This window comes from Falco cherrug, chromosome 10 (assembly GCF_023634085.1).
Source record: "Falco cherrug isolate bFalChe1 chromosome 10, bFalChe1.pri, whole genome shotgun sequence".
In the NCBI taxonomy this organism is placed as follows: Eukaryota; Metazoa; Chordata; class Aves; order Falconiformes; family Falconidae; genus Falco; species Falco cherrug.
In genome coordinates this window covers 24,070,372-24,088,855 of record NC_073706.1, presented here as the reverse complement: position 1 = coordinate 24,088,855, position 18,484 = coordinate 24,070,372, and the positions used below count along the sequence as shown (strand labels likewise).

At 41.8% G+C, this 18,484-nt stretch overlaps 1 protein-coding gene across 3 annotated transcripts in view; it reads left to right on the top strand.

The window, feature by feature from the left end:
• Positions 1 to 18,484, top strand: part of LGR4 (leucine rich repeat containing G protein-coupled receptor 4) — an 81,730-nt gene that overhangs the window by 51,416 nt on the left and 11,830 nt on the right. For all 3 annotated transcript variants that reach the window (XM_055722287.1, XM_055722289.1, XM_055722288.1), the window contains exons 4-11: positions 765 to 836; positions 12,477 to 12,692; positions 13,355 to 13,426; positions 15,305 to 15,373; positions 15,965 to 16,036; positions 16,123 to 16,194; positions 16,876 to 16,944; positions 17,374 to 17,445. In XM_055722287.1, coding sequence (XP_055578262.1) covers positions 765 to 836; positions 12,477 to 12,692; positions 13,355 to 13,426; positions 15,305 to 15,373; positions 15,965 to 16,036; positions 16,123 to 16,194; positions 16,876 to 16,944; positions 17,374 to 17,445 — 714 coding nt within the window. The remainder of the gene's footprint in view (positions 1 to 764; positions 837 to 12,476; positions 12,693 to 13,354; positions 13,427 to 15,304; positions 15,374 to 15,964; positions 16,037 to 16,122; positions 16,195 to 16,875; positions 16,945 to 17,373; positions 17,446 to 18,484) is intronic.

Here is an 18,484-nt window from a genome sequence, read left to right as displayed (position 1 = left end):
CTCTTGAAGGTACATCCGTCAGGATGCTCGGCACTAGAAATGCCCGAAATTCTAGCAGCTCTTGAAAAATTTGGGACTTGGATATTAATTGTTAACTTGTCCATTTGCATTTTACACCAGTATGCCCCAAAATCTAGTAAGATTTATAATGTGCGAGATCTCAGTCATTTACATTCTCTTTATAAAAAAAGAGTTCATCATGCAGTAATATGTTGTCCCATAAGAGAAGTTCTTAAAAGACAAAACCCCAGCCTAACGTAATTCAGCTTGGCTCTAGTTTCATTCTGTGTCTTTTTAATGTTGTGCCCAGAGGTGCTTTGTTGTGAACACACTTTGTAAATTAATTGTTAATGCACTGTGTATTGATGCGGCTTGAAGAAAAATTAGAGGTTTGTGTATTTTGTAGCATGTATAGGGTGATTTCACAAGAAAATAATAAAATATCATTCATTGTAGCAAATTTGTACTAGTGTTAAGTTGTTCAACCTCTTCAGTGAGTTCCCAGGGGAATTTCAGTGTGTTATGTCAGAGGCTTGTTCTCTGCAAATTAATGCTGTTAATTAATGAGTTGTAAATAAAACTGAAATAGGCCATTTTTTTGTTTCATCGTTGCCTTTGGGTATCTGGTCTGGATAATTCTGCGTGCTTTTGAGTATGCTAGAAGTCTGTGAAACCTTAACAGGACCATGGGCTCTTCTGTCACCTTTACTGTTGATAAAGATTATTGTCAAATTCTGCTTTACTGACACAGTGGCTTTTTGCAGAACACTACAGAACAACCAGCTGAAGACTGTACCGAATGAGGCCATCAGAGGATTAAGTGGTTTACAGTCCCTGTAAGTTTTTTTTACTTTGCTTTTGTTCTTGTATTCTTCTCCAGGTTCCACTTTCAGACCCTTTGTACCCGTTTGCTTCATTCTGTAGAGTTTTGAAGTGTAACCATGTATGTGTAATGCCATACCTGGACTTTCTGATACTGCACTTTCAACTGGAGCAAACTTACCCAACTGAAGTCCATGAAGAATTTTATTAGTCACCTTTGGTGGGGTGACCCAAATCCAAACTCTTTCAAAACCCAAACGCAAAGGTACAAGATTGCTGTATAAATGCACTGGCGGTGGAGTTAAACATTTATCATCCTTCTTGCATGTCCTGAGGTGTTTAAGCAATTTTAAAATGTTGTGCAAAAGTGAATCGTGCCCAAGTCTTTTGTATCTGGACGGGGAAAAGGGGTTTCTGGGAAGGAGTATTGCTTGAGACACGCATAGTATTGGTTTTATGGGAAGGTGTTGAAATCAGACAGACAGTTATGAATACCTCAGCCATTATTGCTAGTTGCTCATAAGATATTTCATATGTGCTTATACTATCTTATGGCTTATTATGTTTTATAAAGCATCTTAATCAGACCTTAATAGTTAGTTACAGCTGTCTAGGTGGTAGATGCTTATCACTGTGATGAAGAGGCGGAGCGGGGAAGGGCTTCAAAATTTTTCCTCCTTTCTGCTTGCCTACAGAGAGAGAGGGCAGATTATCTGTTCTCTCGGTGCCAAAATTCAGGTTCCTGGCCTAAGATCCTGTTGCTTTCAGTGTTGCATCAGATTATGGAATAGTTTTGGGGAAAAAAAAAAAAAAGTTTTGCAAAATAACTTCACAGACTGTTGCACAGCTTTTGTAAAGGTGCTTTCTGCCTTCTCTGAAGTTGGATGTTGGCCGCCTCTTCTCATAGTTGCTCAGGTATTCCCGCCTTTTCCATCTAAAGAAAGCAGGGTAAGCAGAGCACGCGGCAGGCTAGGATTGGCCGCAGGTTATCCCGGGAGCCTGCGCAGTGCAGGGACGTGCCACCCCCCAGCGCAGCCGCGGCCCCACTTCTGCTGGGCTGCTTACCAGCCAGGACCTCCCACACGTCACGGCTCGCAGCAGGAGAGAGTGGTGAGGTTGGATGCCACCAGCTGGCATGGACTTGTCCAGGTTTTTCGATTCAAGAGTAGGATAGATACAGGTTTCCATTTGCAGCCACATTCAAATTTAATGTCCACGTTTCCCTCTTGCTGTAGTGCGTTGTGTAGCAGAGGGAGTAGCTTGGTCTTGAGGACTGCGGTCTGCTTAGTGCAAATACTAGTGCATTGTAATAAAAATCCTTCAAATTACTTGATGTGAAATAACCCTTTTGTAATTATTTAAAAAAACAAAACTCCTTCCTGGCTTCCAGCACTTATGTGATGCCAAAAAAAAAGAAAAACAAGCTACTTTAAAAAATACTTTTGTTGTCTACAAATCATCCATTTCGTTTTCAATGAACTTGCCTTTTCTCTACTTATGTACAGTAATGTTTGTTCCCTAATTAAAGTTTAAAACAGTAAATCTCCAGTTGCTGGTTTGCTGATAATTTTATGTGCGGAAGGGACAAAAATAAGGGAAAAATAATGAGTATATAAATTAAACCAGCACCACTCTCTTTTACGTTCTTTTTTTTGTTTTTTAATGATTGGAAAGAAGGTGATGTTAGAGCCATTTAAAAAAAAAAGCAGACAGTTGTTGGAAAAATTAACGGAATGATTGTGTAATACTGTATAATGTAACCAGTATAAGCACTTGACAGAACATTATTGTAATTTAAATATAATGGTAACAATTTAAAGCTTGGTGAGGTTTCCCTTTCTGGGAGCTTCATTTTTCATAGGCAAATGATAAACTGTATCAACTCTGAGGAAAACGAAATTGAGATTTCAGAATAGGTGTTATAAATACGGTGGGTAAATCAAACTGGAAGTCATCAGTGTCGGAAGCTCTGGAAGATTTTTTTTTTTTCCTCCTCCCACTGCTGTGGATCAGGCTTTGCGTTTTGCCTCTCTCTGTTCCTGAGAAGGATATCTGTCTGTATTGCAAGATCCCCATAACTTGTTCAAATTGGCAGCAATTTGAGAATAAATTGGTGTTTTGAGACAAGTATAATGAGAAAGGTAAAGCTTTTTTCCCATGCAATTTGTTTGAATTCCCATGCAATTTTCACCAGAATGCACTTCTGTCATTTTAAGAAAATTCAGGAAAACTCTCAGTTTATTGCCTTGCTCATAAACTTACAGTGTAATTATGCATATCCCCTGCTAATGTCAGGAGCGCCTTCTGGCAAAGGAAAGTCAGGCTGGTCCTCTGAATTTTGTGTGTGAGCATGGTAACCTAAGTGTCAGCATGCTGCTTTATTAATTTCAAAAGAAGGAGAGAAAAAAAAAAAAAAAGAGGAGGAAACAGTGAGTTAGTTATTTTCCTCCAAAGGAATTTGTGTCAAAAATGAATTTCAAGCTACTGAGCTCCTGTGACCTTCTTCTAAACCCAACAACTCTGCAGAATATATGTTAGAAAACCTGCTTCTACCTTTTTAATAGATAATCTCCTTCCAAAACCTGCAAGTTTAAACATCACTTAACAAACTCTGTCTTGGCAGTTTCCCAGTTTGCTCTGAAGCATCTTTAGGGGGATTTTTTTTTTTCTTGGTGAAGGCACAAATTACTTGCTCATAGAACTTCATAGTATATTGATAATCATTTGGTTTGCAGCCCCTGTAGAACTCTGCAATTTCTCTCTTAATGTGCTCCAATTCCTAGCTGCGTAGGAAGACGGTTGCCACACTGTATGTATTAACAAGCCCCGTAAACATAGCTGGGTGGAAATTAAGAAGATGGTTACAGGAGCTTCATGATCTGTGATGTTTACATGATAGCTGGCGAGTAGCCACTCTGGTTCAGAATACTAAATGATAGCTCTTTATTTTTCTGTTTACATGGGATATTTTCCCAGCTTTGGCCTCCGAAGGAGAGTTGGAATAGAGGTGGTTTTTTTTATTGAGGTGAAATCTAGCAAAATGAGTTTTACGGAGTGGAAGCTCACTGTCTAGCACCCCAGAAAAATTTATCTGATGGGATGTATTCTCACGTTGTGAGGCGCCGTGATACCTGGGGCTGTGGGACTGCATGACTGAGGCAGAAGGCACTGGTTGCCTGGCTTGTGCCCCTGGCTTTGGGTAGCAGCAAAACCTGACAAATAAGGAGCTTCGCAACTATAAACAGTAGTCTTTGATGCATTTCAATTCCTGCAAAGCATCGAAGGTGAGGTTTTGCTATCGCAAGGTAACGAAGTGGCGTACTTTGTACTTTAGATTTGGAAGTGGTGTCGGTGAAGTTTATTGGCGACCCAAGGGTCACAGGGAGAGCCGGAGGTAGGGAAGCGGTGTGCTGCTCCAGCAGCCTGGGCAGAGCCTGAAAGGACCAGGAAGCCTTTTCAGAGGGTCACGGCTTTAAGTGCCTTAGCGTATTTGACTGGTGGTGACTGACTTCGTTAACGCTGCTTGTTCTTTCTGAGCTTTGACCCAGAATGCGGGGATTTGTAAAATGGTTCTGTAAACTACAGTAACTTCTAGGGTTGCTCTAATTCACCCAGAAACCCAGCTATGAATTCTGAGTCGTAGCACAGAATATTCTAGCGCAGTCCTCAGTGTGTGACTAATACTAGAACTATGTTACTTAAAGACTTCTACATGCTTTGGAAAGGAGTGTTGTATTCCATTTAAATTCAAAAAAAAACCCTAATTGCCACTAATTTTAGCAAGCATTTGCCATCAAATCCAGGAGTCGTTTTTGAAAGCTTGTCAATAGCTGCTATCGGAGCTATTGAAGATGATTTATGCTAATTGTATTCAGGAATCACCGAGTTACTGTCCCTGCACATGTGCGCACATGCCCGCACACAGACAATATGAAGGCATTCTGCAGCAGCAGTTCAAAGCGCTGCAGCTACGCTGTTATGCCAGATTCCCAAACTGCGGGTATTGGGATGCTGCCAGTGTGGTACTCAACAGCGATAGCTCCAGCCTTTCTCTTCGTGTGGGTGTTCACCTGAGCTGCAGGGTAAGTGTCTTCATGCATGTGGTCAGCAGTCATTTTCTGCGGTGCCCGGTAGCAGTTCTGGCTCCCGAGCCTGGTCTGCTTGCCGCCGCTGCGGCATCATAACCAGTTTTGCAGTCTGCCTTCCTATCTCAGAAGGCTGGAGCAGGCTGGAGGCAGGATGAGGCAGGAGACACGAACATGCTAAACTGGGATGTGATTATATTTTCTGGGAGAGGCAATTGGCTTGGCCCAGGCAGGAAAGACTGTGGTCCTGCTGTGGGATCGAAAGAAGCGAGAGCAAGACCTTGCTTTGCAGGGTAAAGATGTACAGTAGAAGGGTGGGGACAGAGGATGGAGGTTATTGCAGTCAGTCAGGACATTTAAAATATGTGCTGTAGCACATATGTGCTACAGCCTTGCATTTCTAGCTTTTCCTAATTTCAGGAAGGATTTCTTACACTGATCAAGTTACATGTGTTTTTATTAACAAAAAACCCAAACCCAAATCTAATTTAGAAACACTCTGCTAGTACCGTAATGAAACTGCACGGCTCTAGGCGGTAATTAACTTTGGTGACAATTTTAGTAGCATAAACCATAAGTACGTTGAAAGGTGTCAGAAGGGAAGATCCCTGAATTTGAAGAGGACTGTGCAAATGCTGTCTTGTATCAGAAAAATACACAGTCCTTTTCCAATTCTGCTAATTTTTTAAGAGTGTTTTGTGACTTTTTTTGTGATTCTGGATTATAGAGTTTTGAAAGACAGGGGTATCTGGGAGGATGGTCTTGTCAGGGAGATGTGGCAGATGTTAATTAACAGCAGTGGCTAAATGAAGTTAAGAAGTGTTATATGGTCTTGCATGTAGTGTGCAGCTTTAACAGTGGCAGGTGGTTTTTCAACTAACCCAACTTTTAATGGGTTGTCTTCAGAGGATTTTTTAGTTCTGTGCTTTGCTGTTATTAAAAGGTTAAAGCGGACCAGCCCTCAAGTGAGTCTGCCTTAAGCTACAGGATTAAACTATTGGCACCAGAATGGGAAAGGAAGAAGTTCACACACATTTTCTTTTCACCTGCAGAACCAAGGCAAACTTAAATATGCTGAATATGCTGTTCTCCCTTGCATTTTTTATTTTCAAGTAAAGTATGTATAAGAGCTCTCCTAAGCATAATTGATTGTGCTGAAAAATCTTTAAATATGCAGCACTTTAAGTATACTGCTTCATGAACTTTATGAACTTGCTGAATGACAAGAGCCTCATTTTTCTGCGCCATGTTCACTTTTAGAAGCTGTTCTGGTTTCTTGAAAGTGAGGTAGGGGCATTTCTTGTGAGCATCAGGAATCTCTGGGATTTTTGTAGCTCCCTCTCCCCACGCACTCTCCAGTTGTCTGGGCTTGCTTCAGGAATTGCTAATGTTTAAATAAAAATCAGGAAATTATTTAGGAACAGAATAATCAGTGCAAGTTACACAGCAGGTTGGTAAAGATCAGCTGAATCCTCTATGAGTAATTTGCAGCAAACTTTGTATGATCTCTGACTGGTACCATCTTAAACATTTAAATTGGAGAAATAAATGGGCTGGCACGTCAGTACCGGTGGCTGCAGTAGCTCTGGCATGTATCATTTGTGTCTGAGAGCTGCTGTAAATTTGTCTTTGAATAAAGCAAATCCTTGTATTGATGTTCTCAACACCTAACGTACAGAGAGCTGCCGCTTGATAAAGCAAGCAAACGTGCCGAGTATTTTAAAGTACCTCTGTTAACACCGTGGGTTTATTGCCTCGCATTGTAGCAGAATTTCCTAGGTACCAGGCTTATCAGTACTCAACTTCAAAACCTAAAAATCTACTCCACTGTTATTTGAGTGATTTCTTTGTGGTTTTTGAAGAAGCACTTAAAAAGAGCAAAGTTGTTTAACGATTGCCATTGAGCCGAAGTGGTTTAACATGAGTTGGGAGTGATTTTCTTTTCATGAACGCCAATGTTAAACTCCTGCTACTAAGTACAAGGCTGTTAAAATTTCCTAGTGGCTGAAGCCTGGAAGGCTGCGCGTGGTCGCAGGTGAGAGCTAGTGAGGCTGGCATAGGAGCTGAGAACAAATCTGCGACGGTCTCCTCTTCCCAGGCACAGAGCATTAACACAGTGTGTGGCAGTACGTTCATTACGAATATTATTACGAAGGTGACGTTTACGAGATGTATCTTGCATCCACAACACCCAGGTGTGTTTTGCGGCGAGGTGCATGGCTGGCTCCTTGGGGAGCCTCTACAGCGATGGTGGCTTGTCCCAGGAGAGCCTGGAGGGACGGCAGGATGAGAGCAAAAGACCTTTTTTTGGTTCTCCCCTTACAAGCTTAGTGCCCGGCTCTGCCCCTTGCCTTCCTGAGCCCTCTGGGCCAGCGGGGGTCACACAGAGCTGCAGATCTGGCAGCCTGGCTGCACAGTGACCCTGCCTGTGTGGCCCTTCGGGAGGATGGGGAAAGAATAAACCAGATGTTCCTCCGGTGCTGCCCAGGGCAGCTGGAGGAGATGTGTCAGTGTGGTCCCGGAGGCCTCCCCGGTGCTACCTGCTGGGGACACAGGCTGTAGGGCACCTGTCCTCAGCCATGCTGCTGGGCAGCCCAAAAGGGGCCACCACTATCTTTTCCTGGGTGGTCACCTGGCCGTTGAGCCTTGCTTAACCCCATAAGTGGGCACTGTACCCCGTACCGGCGCTGCCGTGCCCGCTCCATTGGCGAGCAGGGCTGCTGCTGCGCTTTGGTGCGGTGCAGGAGGGGCTTGGCTGCCTCCGGGGAGGTCCTGGGGAAACATAGGAGATGCGCTGACACTTCTCTTAAGCTCCCAGTGCTCCAGAAATGAATAAACGTAGCAATGTGTTTTCCTGACTCTCCCTGCCCATCCCCAGTGCAATGCATTTCAAGAGCCAGGTCTGTGCAGTGCCAGCTGTCTGCTCTCCGTACACCAGCCTACGCATGGCAGGCACAGCCCAGGATTTGTAGCGAAAAGCTTTATGAAAACTTGAAATGTGCTGGAGTCAGAATGATATTTTTGTGTGCATTTCTATTACCATATAAATAAATATTAAAAATCAACAATACATGCATGTGTTTAGACTTTGGAACTTTTATTCACTCGGATTGAGGTAGGAGTTCATATTGGTTTTACAATTTCCTTTGAGCAGAGTTGATTGTCTGAAGACCTTTAAGTTGCTGTGTTCTTTACTTGTTTTAACGATGTCAAATACTGATACAAGGGCTGTTGAATGTATAGGTTTCTGTCATCCTCATGCTCTTTCTTCTTGTGGAGCTGGAGTTCATGTGAGGAGGGAACCTGACAGGTACTAAAAGTGAAGATGACAGCTCTGCAAGTGAACTGTAATTTATAGACTAAATTGTAAAGGTCTCTCACAAGCCAATGCCTATAGGGAAGCTGGAATTGGAGTAGCTTCTGAAGGATTAAGGAATTTAAGTACGCGCTGCAAGCTCTAAAGAGCAGAGTCTTATCTTTAACACTTTAATGGAAAAGGACGGTCTTTGTAAAAGTTCGGTCCAAGTGAAGAGTATTGCTTATACTTTGCTAGTTATTTGAGCTAGTGAATACTCCCTTATCCTATCTCAAAGACAAGGTGTGGTCCTGAGGTATAATAATTCGTGGAAGTAGTTAAATATTTTAGGTTTGCATTTCAGTTGTTTCACAAAGTACTCTGTGTGCTTCACACTAAACAGAAGCATTTCAGCTGTGATAACCTGTGACTGTTTGGAAGAGGTAAGAAAAAGTAACTTTTTGCTGTTTAAGATGGTACCAGTCAGAGATCATACAAAGTTTGCTGCAAATTACTCATAGAGGATTCAGCTGATCTTTACCAACCTGCAGGCTTGCACCAAGAGGTGTAGAGGGACACAAGAAGATGCTGTTTTGATGTTTAAGATGGTACCAGTCAGAGATCATACAAAGTTTGCTGCAAATTACTCATAGAGGATTCAGCTGATCTTTACCAACCTGCAGGCTTGCACCAAGAGGTGTAGAGGGACACAAGAAAATGTGGATGAGATGGAACTGGCCAAATGAGTTCGAAATAAGTCTTGAGGTATGACAACTAATAACAGAAATCCAGCACCAATAAATATTTTTGTGCAATCATAGTAACAGTTACTTTGGTTCTGTTGATGCTGTGCTTGTTGCTATAGCATTTGTAAATCACAGGTTTTCCCTTTAAAACTATAAATGCAGGTCAATGAAAACTCTGGGCAAACCGTCTATTTTCAGCTTTTTTATTGATATATTCGTTGGCCTCTGGGGAAATCTTGGGCTGGCACAGAGATCTTCAGCCGCAGAGATCAGGAAGTCGCTATGTAAACACAGAATGGGAGACACACAAGTAATCACAGCATGATGTCCTCTCTGCTGGACTTCAGCTTTATGATTTGGCATTGGAAATTACTTTCAGCTCTATTCAGACATAGCCTTTCTTAAGATGATGCCAAAAGTTTGCAAAGAAGTGACGAGAGCCAGAAAAGCACCCTCTTTCGCCCTCCGAGCTCAGTGACAGTTGGTGGGTGGTGTTCTCCTTCCCCTGCCTCAGTTTTGCTGCCGTGGGCAGGAGATGATGAACACAACAAGGCTGGACGGCTGCGGAGAGCCATCGCTTCAACATGCGGAGTTACTTGGGTACTCAATCCGCCTGCGCTGGGGGATGGAGGTCTTGGCAAAGCAAGCTGGGGATGGAGGGTCCATCACCTTCTCCGTGACCTTCTTTGTTCTCCCTGGCTGGGAGTTTGACTCCCTCATTGCATGCATCCATTCTTCCCCTGGTCATGGTCGACTTTAAGGGTGGGAGAGGAGGAGCAGGGCGTGAGGCTTCACTGTGGTTTTGCTTCACGGAGTCGGCCAGAGAGAATGGGATTGAGCAAGGAGCGCAGTGAAAGTACAAACATAGGTATAGGCAAGTAGTCACAAGGACTGAGGCCTGCCTCTGGAGTATGCTGCTGCTTGCTTTTACCAAAAAACCCCCACCACTACCACCTCCCCCCGCCAAAAAGACAAAAAAAATAAAAATGGGGGGAGCAGGGAGAAATGAGTTGCAGAAAACTCGGATATGTTTATTCCACTAGAAAACAATTCTTTTGATCTTCTGGGAGGTGTGTGAATTTAGGAGAGAGAAGAAAGACAGGTAATTTCTAGTTTTGTTTTGGTTTTTTTTTTTTCTGAAGCAGAGCTGCAGGCTTTTTTCCTCGCCGCCGCACACCCCCCCCCCTTTTTTTTTTTCCCCCTCTATTATCAGGTGTTTAATTTCTCTGAATTGTTCCAGTCTCAGTGCAGCCTAAAAGTGTTCAAACAGAATGGTGTACACACCTGTCAGACCATGGGGCAAATGATAAGGGGATGCCTGTATGTGAGCCATAGGAATTAGGTCTTTGATGTATAGATTTGCAGCTCATGGCATTCACTCATCTTATGAGAGAGCCTCTGACTGCAGATAGTTTTGTAACTTTTCACTTGTATTGGTGTATTTGCTGCCTAATGTGATGGATTTCTTCACTTTTTATTACATGGAAATTCGGCTGCTGACTTTTTTTCCTAATAATTTGAAATACGTAAACCATGTAAATCACAACAAAACACTTTGATGGAGGTAGATTAAGTGCATTAATTATTGATCAAGCCTGTTTTTTCCCTTTAAATTCAGAATGTCTTCCAAGTATTGGGGTCCAGAAGCACTTCCATGACCGATGAAGCTGTTTGACTGTTCCCCGGGACAAATGCAGCACAGTCACTTGGTCGGCTCTGCCAGCCCAGGGAGGGATGGGGCGAATGGCCAGAGGCAATGACTTCTTAAAGTAACCCAGCTAGACTTTCAAGAGCATGTCTGATCATGGCTTTAGAAGCACAGTGAATGCTTAATGTAACTCAAAACCTGTGCTGATTAGTATCGTAATGAGCATCGATGCTGATGGAGGAGGGTGTATGTATTTTGGCTGCCTGGACAGCAGCATACGTACCGTGGCTGGTAGACCAGGCATTTCAAAGCGGTTATGCAAGGTGTTTTCTTCCATGTTTGCAGCCAAGTCACCGTGGTTCAGTTGTGCACTGAGCTAGAGAAGACAGCCTCTAGGTCGGAGGATGGTCAAACACTGCCTGTTGCTCTTAGCCCTGTGCTGGCTTGCATCAGTTAAAATCCATTTTTTTTCCATCTCATTGGCTATCACTGCTGACCTGCCCTCTCATCCCCGTGTGAAGAACAGCACTTTGTTACTGTTTTGCGTAATCCTGGTCATCCTTTGCTGCTGCCCATTCCTGGGGCTTCCATTTTGTCCCTAACACATCTGGTTACGTGGTGCAGTGTTGACAGACCTGAACTGGTCCCCGTGTCTGTCTTTTGCCTGCCCTGGTGGCCAGCGATGCTGGTCAAATAACTGCGCTGCTAGTGGAGGAAGATGAAAAAAACAAATCGGTTCAGAGCGTATTGCATGAAGAAAAAGCATGTGTCATTTTGCCTGAGAGTTTCTGTTGTGGCTGCCAAAGCCATCAGAGAAGGAGTTGCAGTATCAGGTTTGTCAGCTGTCGTGGATCAGGATTCTGGGCGAGACTCTGACAGTAACACCTGCACCTCCTGTTGTGAGGGCTTCACATCTGGAGCCGGAGCTGAGGGTGTGCATTTCAGCCTCTTAGGTTTCCAGGTGTGGAGTGGGGTTTTTTTGGTTGTGTGGGGTTTTTTTGTTTTTTTTATTGCTTTGAAACATGAAGTGGTGAAACCCCACAGTGTAGGTGAGCCAGTGACTGTAGCAGAACTAATTGTTGCACATGGTTTGACTTCCCATATGAAAGACAGTATAATCGCTTTCCACGTGTGTTACTACCACTAATGTTTGCGATAGGAGGTCATTCAGTGGAAAAGTGTGATGGCAAATCCAATCACGTACAGTAGTCAGCAATGCTAACATGTCATTTTGCGTTTTGTTGTGGAGTGTGTAAGAAAAGATCAGGTACAAGAGTGAAAGAAATTTCTCGGTTGCTGATACAATTTTATTTGTCAGGATAATTCATAACTCTGACTTTGTTCAAGAACTGCTTTTAATAATCTTGTTCTCCAAAGTAGTCACCTAGGGTGTATAGCAGTACCACGTAGCACGTAACAGTATATGTGCTCTGTGTGTGTGTGTGTGTGTGTGTGTATATATATATACACATAAGGTAGCTGTAGGGATGGTCAGTTCAAATGCCTCTGCAATCTTGCATACACCATCAAACTGCCAATTTAAAGACTTGTTCCGCTGTTAGCAGCTGGGGGTTGGCTGGGGCAATGTCTGTAGACTTATCAATTCCGTTTAAGTTGATTATAAGCATATGAATTTGTTAAAATATTTTATTAAAAATGTCTGACCAGAATTTTTTTACGAAGCTTTCTTGTACGGGCTCTTCCTTGAAAAAGTGCTCATACAACATTGAGTAAACATGCAGCCTTTCCAAAATTAAATTATATCAGTAAAGCATATTTAAGCTTTAAAAAAATACTCAGGAGTAAGAGGACTTCAGTTGATACTTTTACTTACCTGTAATTTGTGAGTTGACTGTTGAATTCTTTCTGTTTTAATATAGGCGTTTAGATGCTAACCATATTACCGCCATACCAGAAGACAGTTTTGAGGGTCTGGTGCAGTTGCGTCACCTTTGGTTGGATGACAACAGTCTGACAGAAGTTCCCATCTACCCGCTCAGCAACCTCCCCTCTCTGCAGGCGTTGACGCTGGCGCTCAACAAAATAACGCACATTCCTGACTATGCATTTACAAACCTTTCAAGTCTTGTTGTTCTGTGAGTACTCATCACTGCGTTTCGTAGGTCGCTGATTCTCTCCTTGGTTACCGTTGTGGTTAATTTGGGATGGCTTTGCAAATGGCACGTTGCTGTGTTTTGGCTCAGTTGTCTGGTGAGAGCCTACACTGCCGACATGAGATGATACCGTGTACACTGGGCAACCCGCTGAAGGATTGCTAAAGACTCACTCCTAAATGGAAAGTTAAACAGGCTGTGGGTAGTGATATTGGCATATATTTTCCTGACATCTTGTTTTAGTGATGAATATATCAAACCAATCGTTGTCAGAGAAAGCTTTCAGAGATATTAAAAGAAGAAAATATTATCTGTTACAGACCTGTTCTTGTGTAGTCGTAAATATCTCCATGCTTGAATATGAAGAACTAGTTTGATTTATATGTTTAAGTCATATCTTTATCACACTTCTGGACAGCGAGTAAAGGTTTAAAATAGTTTGTCTTGACTGCAGGCAGTCTGTGCTGTTCCCATGCGAGGATGAAATATTTCTGTCTGGAAGTGAAAGACATTCTTCTGCAAAATTCACCCCATGCAATGTTTTTTCTAAACCATTTAACTGTCTTGATTTCATAGAAATATCTGCTACTTAGTTAACTTACATGAAGTCATTCACTTGTTTTCGTACCTCTTTTGCTTTTTAGACATCTTCATAATAATAAAATAAAAACTATAGGAAAACACTGTTTTGATGGATTAGACAACCTTGAAACTTTGTAAGTATGCTTCTTGAAGTAGTTCGTTGTTCGGTGTTTGTGTCATTCCCAGTTTAATTAAGGTTACCTGACTGGTATGGTAAAGGTTTTGCAAATAATGCACGTGTGCACCACACAATACATACTACCAACACTTAGGTCCATCTCAGGTTTTGGAACTGAAGGCTAGTACCAGTGCAGTGCTCCACCAAAACTAATGAATGATGTTGAGAAGCAGGTAGGTAATAGCCTGGGTGAAATGTCAGGCTGGATGAAGTGGCTCTGATGTTCCTAGCCCTGGTGTAGCTGGTGTGTCTTCACATAGCACTCCACTCAGTCAGGTGGATGTATCAGAAGTGTTTGAGTGGTCCTGTGAGTGATAAGGGTCCAATACTTGTTTCTCAGATTTACTGTAGGATTCAGCATATGCTAAGATAGACAGCTAAAACTGCAGTGTGACAGTCGGAGGTTTCTCCAAGGGTCCCAGTGGGCTGTTTCTTCGCTGTTCCTCCATTCCTGGATGTGCTCCAGTGCCTGCCAAGGAGAATGTCGCTCATGTGTCCCCACACCTCCTGACCCCGTTCTCTGCAAGCTGGTAGAAAACAGCCCAGCTCCTTGTTCCCAGCCTCTCATACAAGAGATTCACCTGACCTTACTCCAAATACTGACACATACTAAGATGATGAACTGGTTGATCTGAAACCAGTGGAAGGTGTCCCTGCCCATGGCAGGGGGCTTGGAACAGAATGATTTTTAAGGTCCCTTCCAACCCAAACCACTCCATGACTCTGTGAAACGGTGAGCCTTATGTTCCTTTGGACAGAAAACAGGGGATGGGGGTGAGAAGCTTCACCTTCCCCTCTCCCCATGTCTGTGGTCCCCACTGACAACTTGAACTCTTTGCAGAACTGGGTGTCCGTGGTGGCTGCATTGCGGCTCCATGGTGCTCCTCAACATCCAGAGTGCCTCCTTGGAGAGGAATGGCTTCCAGCCGCTTGGGTTATGTTCCCCATTTCCCTTCGGCTCACTCAGTGCATGTCTAATAGGTGGTATCTCCTTCAGTGGCACACTTTGTTACACTTAGGAGAATGCTAAATAAATAATGCAAATGAAGGAAGGCAGGGGCAAGCCAGTGACAGCCTCTGTTAACACGAGGATGAGTCCAGGAATGCTGCTTACTCTGACTACCTTGTCATTCTCTTAGAACCTCAATTAAGTAATAACGAGTTGCTATGTAAATACACACAGCTGATGTAAGACTCTCAAAATGTTTTTGCTGCTCATAAGGAGTCCCTTTTGCAGAAAAAAGACTGTGGCCGGTCCTGGCATTACGGCTAGAATGGTGACAGGTTAACCAAGATTTCAGCAGATCCCCCATCACCGATGTGGATTGAATCAGTGTGATATTTCCCTCTGCTTCTTTCTGTTCAGTATTTTTAACCGGTTTTGCTATAAGGTCTGCTATTACTTAGTGATTTCATAAAACCTGAAAGAAATGTTTTCTTTGTAAGCTCATAAAGAGTAGTCATTTGTGTCTACTTTTTTTTTTTTTTTTTTTTTTAAAAAAAAAGCTTTGAAATCTTAGTTCATTTCCATGTAAATTCTGTTGAAGAAAGATCTATGAGGTGTTGAAAAATACTGAACTTTGCTGTAAGGAAATGCCATTTAACTTAATATGAATAATCTGCATAATATTTAATATCTTACCTAAGCTATTAGCTGGTTATAAAGCATGTAGAACATCAGAAGACTGAATCTAAGTTAAAAGTTATTCTATGGTCTAGTTAAAGAAGTTCTGAGAACTTTTTACTATCATGGAATTGTCTTAAACAAAAACTATTTTGACAATTGCTGAACACTACTAAGAATTTTATAATTTTCCTGCTTTATTTCTTCCAGGGATTTGAATTATAATAACATGGTGGAGTTCCCTGAAGCCATAAAAGCACTCCCAAGTCTAAAGGAGTTGTGAGTATTCCTTGTTCTCCCTTTTTAGCAGTTCTCTTTTTCCTTTCCATAAATAAAAAGAGAAGAAATTCCTGAGTTTAAGAATGCTTGTCTCATTATGCAGCAACTTAAATCAGATTAAGTTATGCTAAGTGAGGCTATAATTAAAGGAAAATATAATAATCAGCTAGAGAGGGAACCTATTGAAAATTATTTTGGAGTTATATAAGCACGCAATTTATTCAGGAGAATCATTAGCATAGATCTTAATCACGAGCTTGTTTTGGCCTCCAGTAGCAGAATTAAGTATTCACTGATCACACATGTTTTCCTTGTCCCCTCCTTAAGAGAGGATGAAGAGGAGAAGAAAGCACAAGATCATGTTTTGGACAGAATAGCTTCCTTCTAATGAAGTATTTTCGGTTTAGTTGATGTGCAGTAGACAGATTGTACCTTCGAAGTTATTCCTACAGTTTGACTTACTCCTATTTAACTACAATCCTGGTTTTGGCAGGATTGGGAATTGAGTAGGTGTGAAGAAAATGTCTATTGGTTGAATCTACTGCCAGTACGTTTTTGAATGTTGGTTTTCTTCTTTGCTAATATCTTTAGGGGATTTCACAGTAACTACATTTCCATAATTCCTGATGGTGCATTTGCAGGAAACCCCCTTCTAAGAACGATGTAAGTAATTTTCATGCATCTATTTTTAGCTTTTAGCAGACAGTGACTGTAAAAACGACGACTGAAACATGTTTTTCATTCTGCAGACATTTGTATGATAATCCTTTGTCTTTTGTGGGGAACTCAGCATTTCAGAATCTGTCAGATCTGCATTCCCTGTAAGTATCCTCTCAACTATTTAGTACAACAAATGGATGTGAAATGTTGTGGCAAAGAACTCGGAGTAACTAAATTTTGTGACTGACTTTTACCTTACAGTTTTCTTGTAGTAAGCTTTAAGAAACATTGGTTTGTGTTGGGAATATCTAGTTTCTTAAGAAGCTCTAGCAACTTCTTTTTTTAAAAAAAATCTTCATTACCTTGCATAAGACACATAACCTCAGGCCAAATGCTCAGGTTCTTACTTAAACTGCAATATGTCCTCGGTGGTTTTTGAACAGGGATGTACATTGTGAGAATGTTTTGCAGGTTGGTGCATGCATGCTCTCAAAAGTTATCAGATCTGGGGGTGACGAGTAAGGGAAACAGAGTGAGACTTCAAACTTTGAACTACAAACTACCTATGAGTTTATGCCCTTTTTATATGTGCATTGATAGGACTCTTTCCAGCTTGATGAATTCCAGTTGTTTGCTAATGGAGGGGTAATTTATTAAGCAAATTACTAGTATAAGAAGCAGTGAAAAAAATTCTCCTACACACTATTCAAGTGTAAAATTTCAACAAAAGCAGTAAGAACGTTAGCAAGTCTTCTTAGTGAAAATATCTATGATAGCAGGATTGGATGTCACAATTCATTTGTGTAATAGCTTACAGCTGATTTTCATGGGGATTTTTTTAGGGTCATTCGGGGTGCCAGCATGGTGCAGTGGTTTCCTAATTTGACGGGAACTGTTAATCTGGAGAGCTTGTAAGTATCTTATACAGAAGTAATTTCCACTAATTTTCTGGTTTTGCCTCTTGGGAAGTGATCGAAGCATGATTAGTGGATCCAGCAAGTGGATATATGCTCTCTTTCTGCCAATAAATGTAATTATGTAGCTCTACTTTCTGTGATACCTGGGTGCCTCTTACTTTTTTCTTTTAACAGGGTAGGCTGACAACAGACTATGATAAGGCTATTGATACTAAACTCACCCCTCACAGAACTCAAAACCAGAAAGGTTGGCCTTTTCCAAAAAGCCAAACCAAAACTAGTGTTGCTGGGTGAATCTATCATCCCGATAGCTGAGACACCATCCTTATTCTGCTCTTACATATGCTTGTTATGCCATGTACCATCAACAATGCAAACATTTATAGATGGTGGTTTTTTGGTTTTTTTTTTTTTTCCCTGCAGAACTCTAACAGGGACCAAGATAAACAGTATTCCTGTGAATTTATGCCAAGAGCAAAAGGTGCTACGAACTTTGTAAGTATACACATTATACTTCTATTTTCATCCGAATCAAAATGTTTCGAAAGCAATGTAAATCTACCTTCAAGCAACAGTATTGCTTGGAGTTTCTCATCCAAGTAGTTCTCTGGAAGTTGGAAATGTGATTCTGGTTTCTTGATTCTTCAAGACTCATGGCAGAGTTGATGTAATTATAATGCCTTATATTCCTGAAACAGGCCCCCCTTTATAGGGATATGCTGTATTTCTTTCATGTGTTATAAAAGACGTGAAAGGTGGTGCTGCAGAACGGTCTTTGCACCTTCAGATTCCCTCCGCCACCATTCATTCTTAACACAACAGTAGTCATCTATGTTCGGAGGTTGAGGAACAGTTCAGGTACAGTGCTTTGACTTTTTGTGTTTGGGAATGTAGGAGAGAGCATCAGGGTCCAAGAGAAATGGAGGTGAGGATTAGGAAGGGGTTAGTAATGCAAAGGCGAGATAGGAAAACCAGTAAGGATATGTTAAAATAAATGCAGGAAAGCCCTAAGCAGGTAAATGAAACCATTGGGAGGGGAGAAGCAAAGCCCTGTTTACAAAGGATACACGCAGGAAGATTTTACAGAAGAAAAACTGGGAAAAAAGAACGGTGAGGCAGGATTTATTTTCAAATGTCAGTTTATTTTTTGAACAGAAATTTGAAGATGGTTTTCAAGTTCCTAGTTCCCTTCTTTGCTGCACAGTTTCACAGAAAGTTCTGAACTTTCCTACCTCTGTTTAGGGAGGGACCAGCACACTATAACAAAACTTTCACCGAATTTCTGCATTGCATGCCATCCATCCCGTGTATTCTAAAAAAGTGGATTATCATTAAACATTTTCAGGTGACAACTCTCGGATTTCAGGGAATTTGTACAGAGTGTTTTGGGGATATGTGTTTATCCAGATGCAGGGCTGAAAGCAGTAATATAGAAATAGAATAAAGAATCAAAAGTCTGGCTGGGGGGGATCTCATGAGCTGTGGAAATCAGTACAAAGGCATGCCCTATTCCTCCATTACTTTTCAATTACAG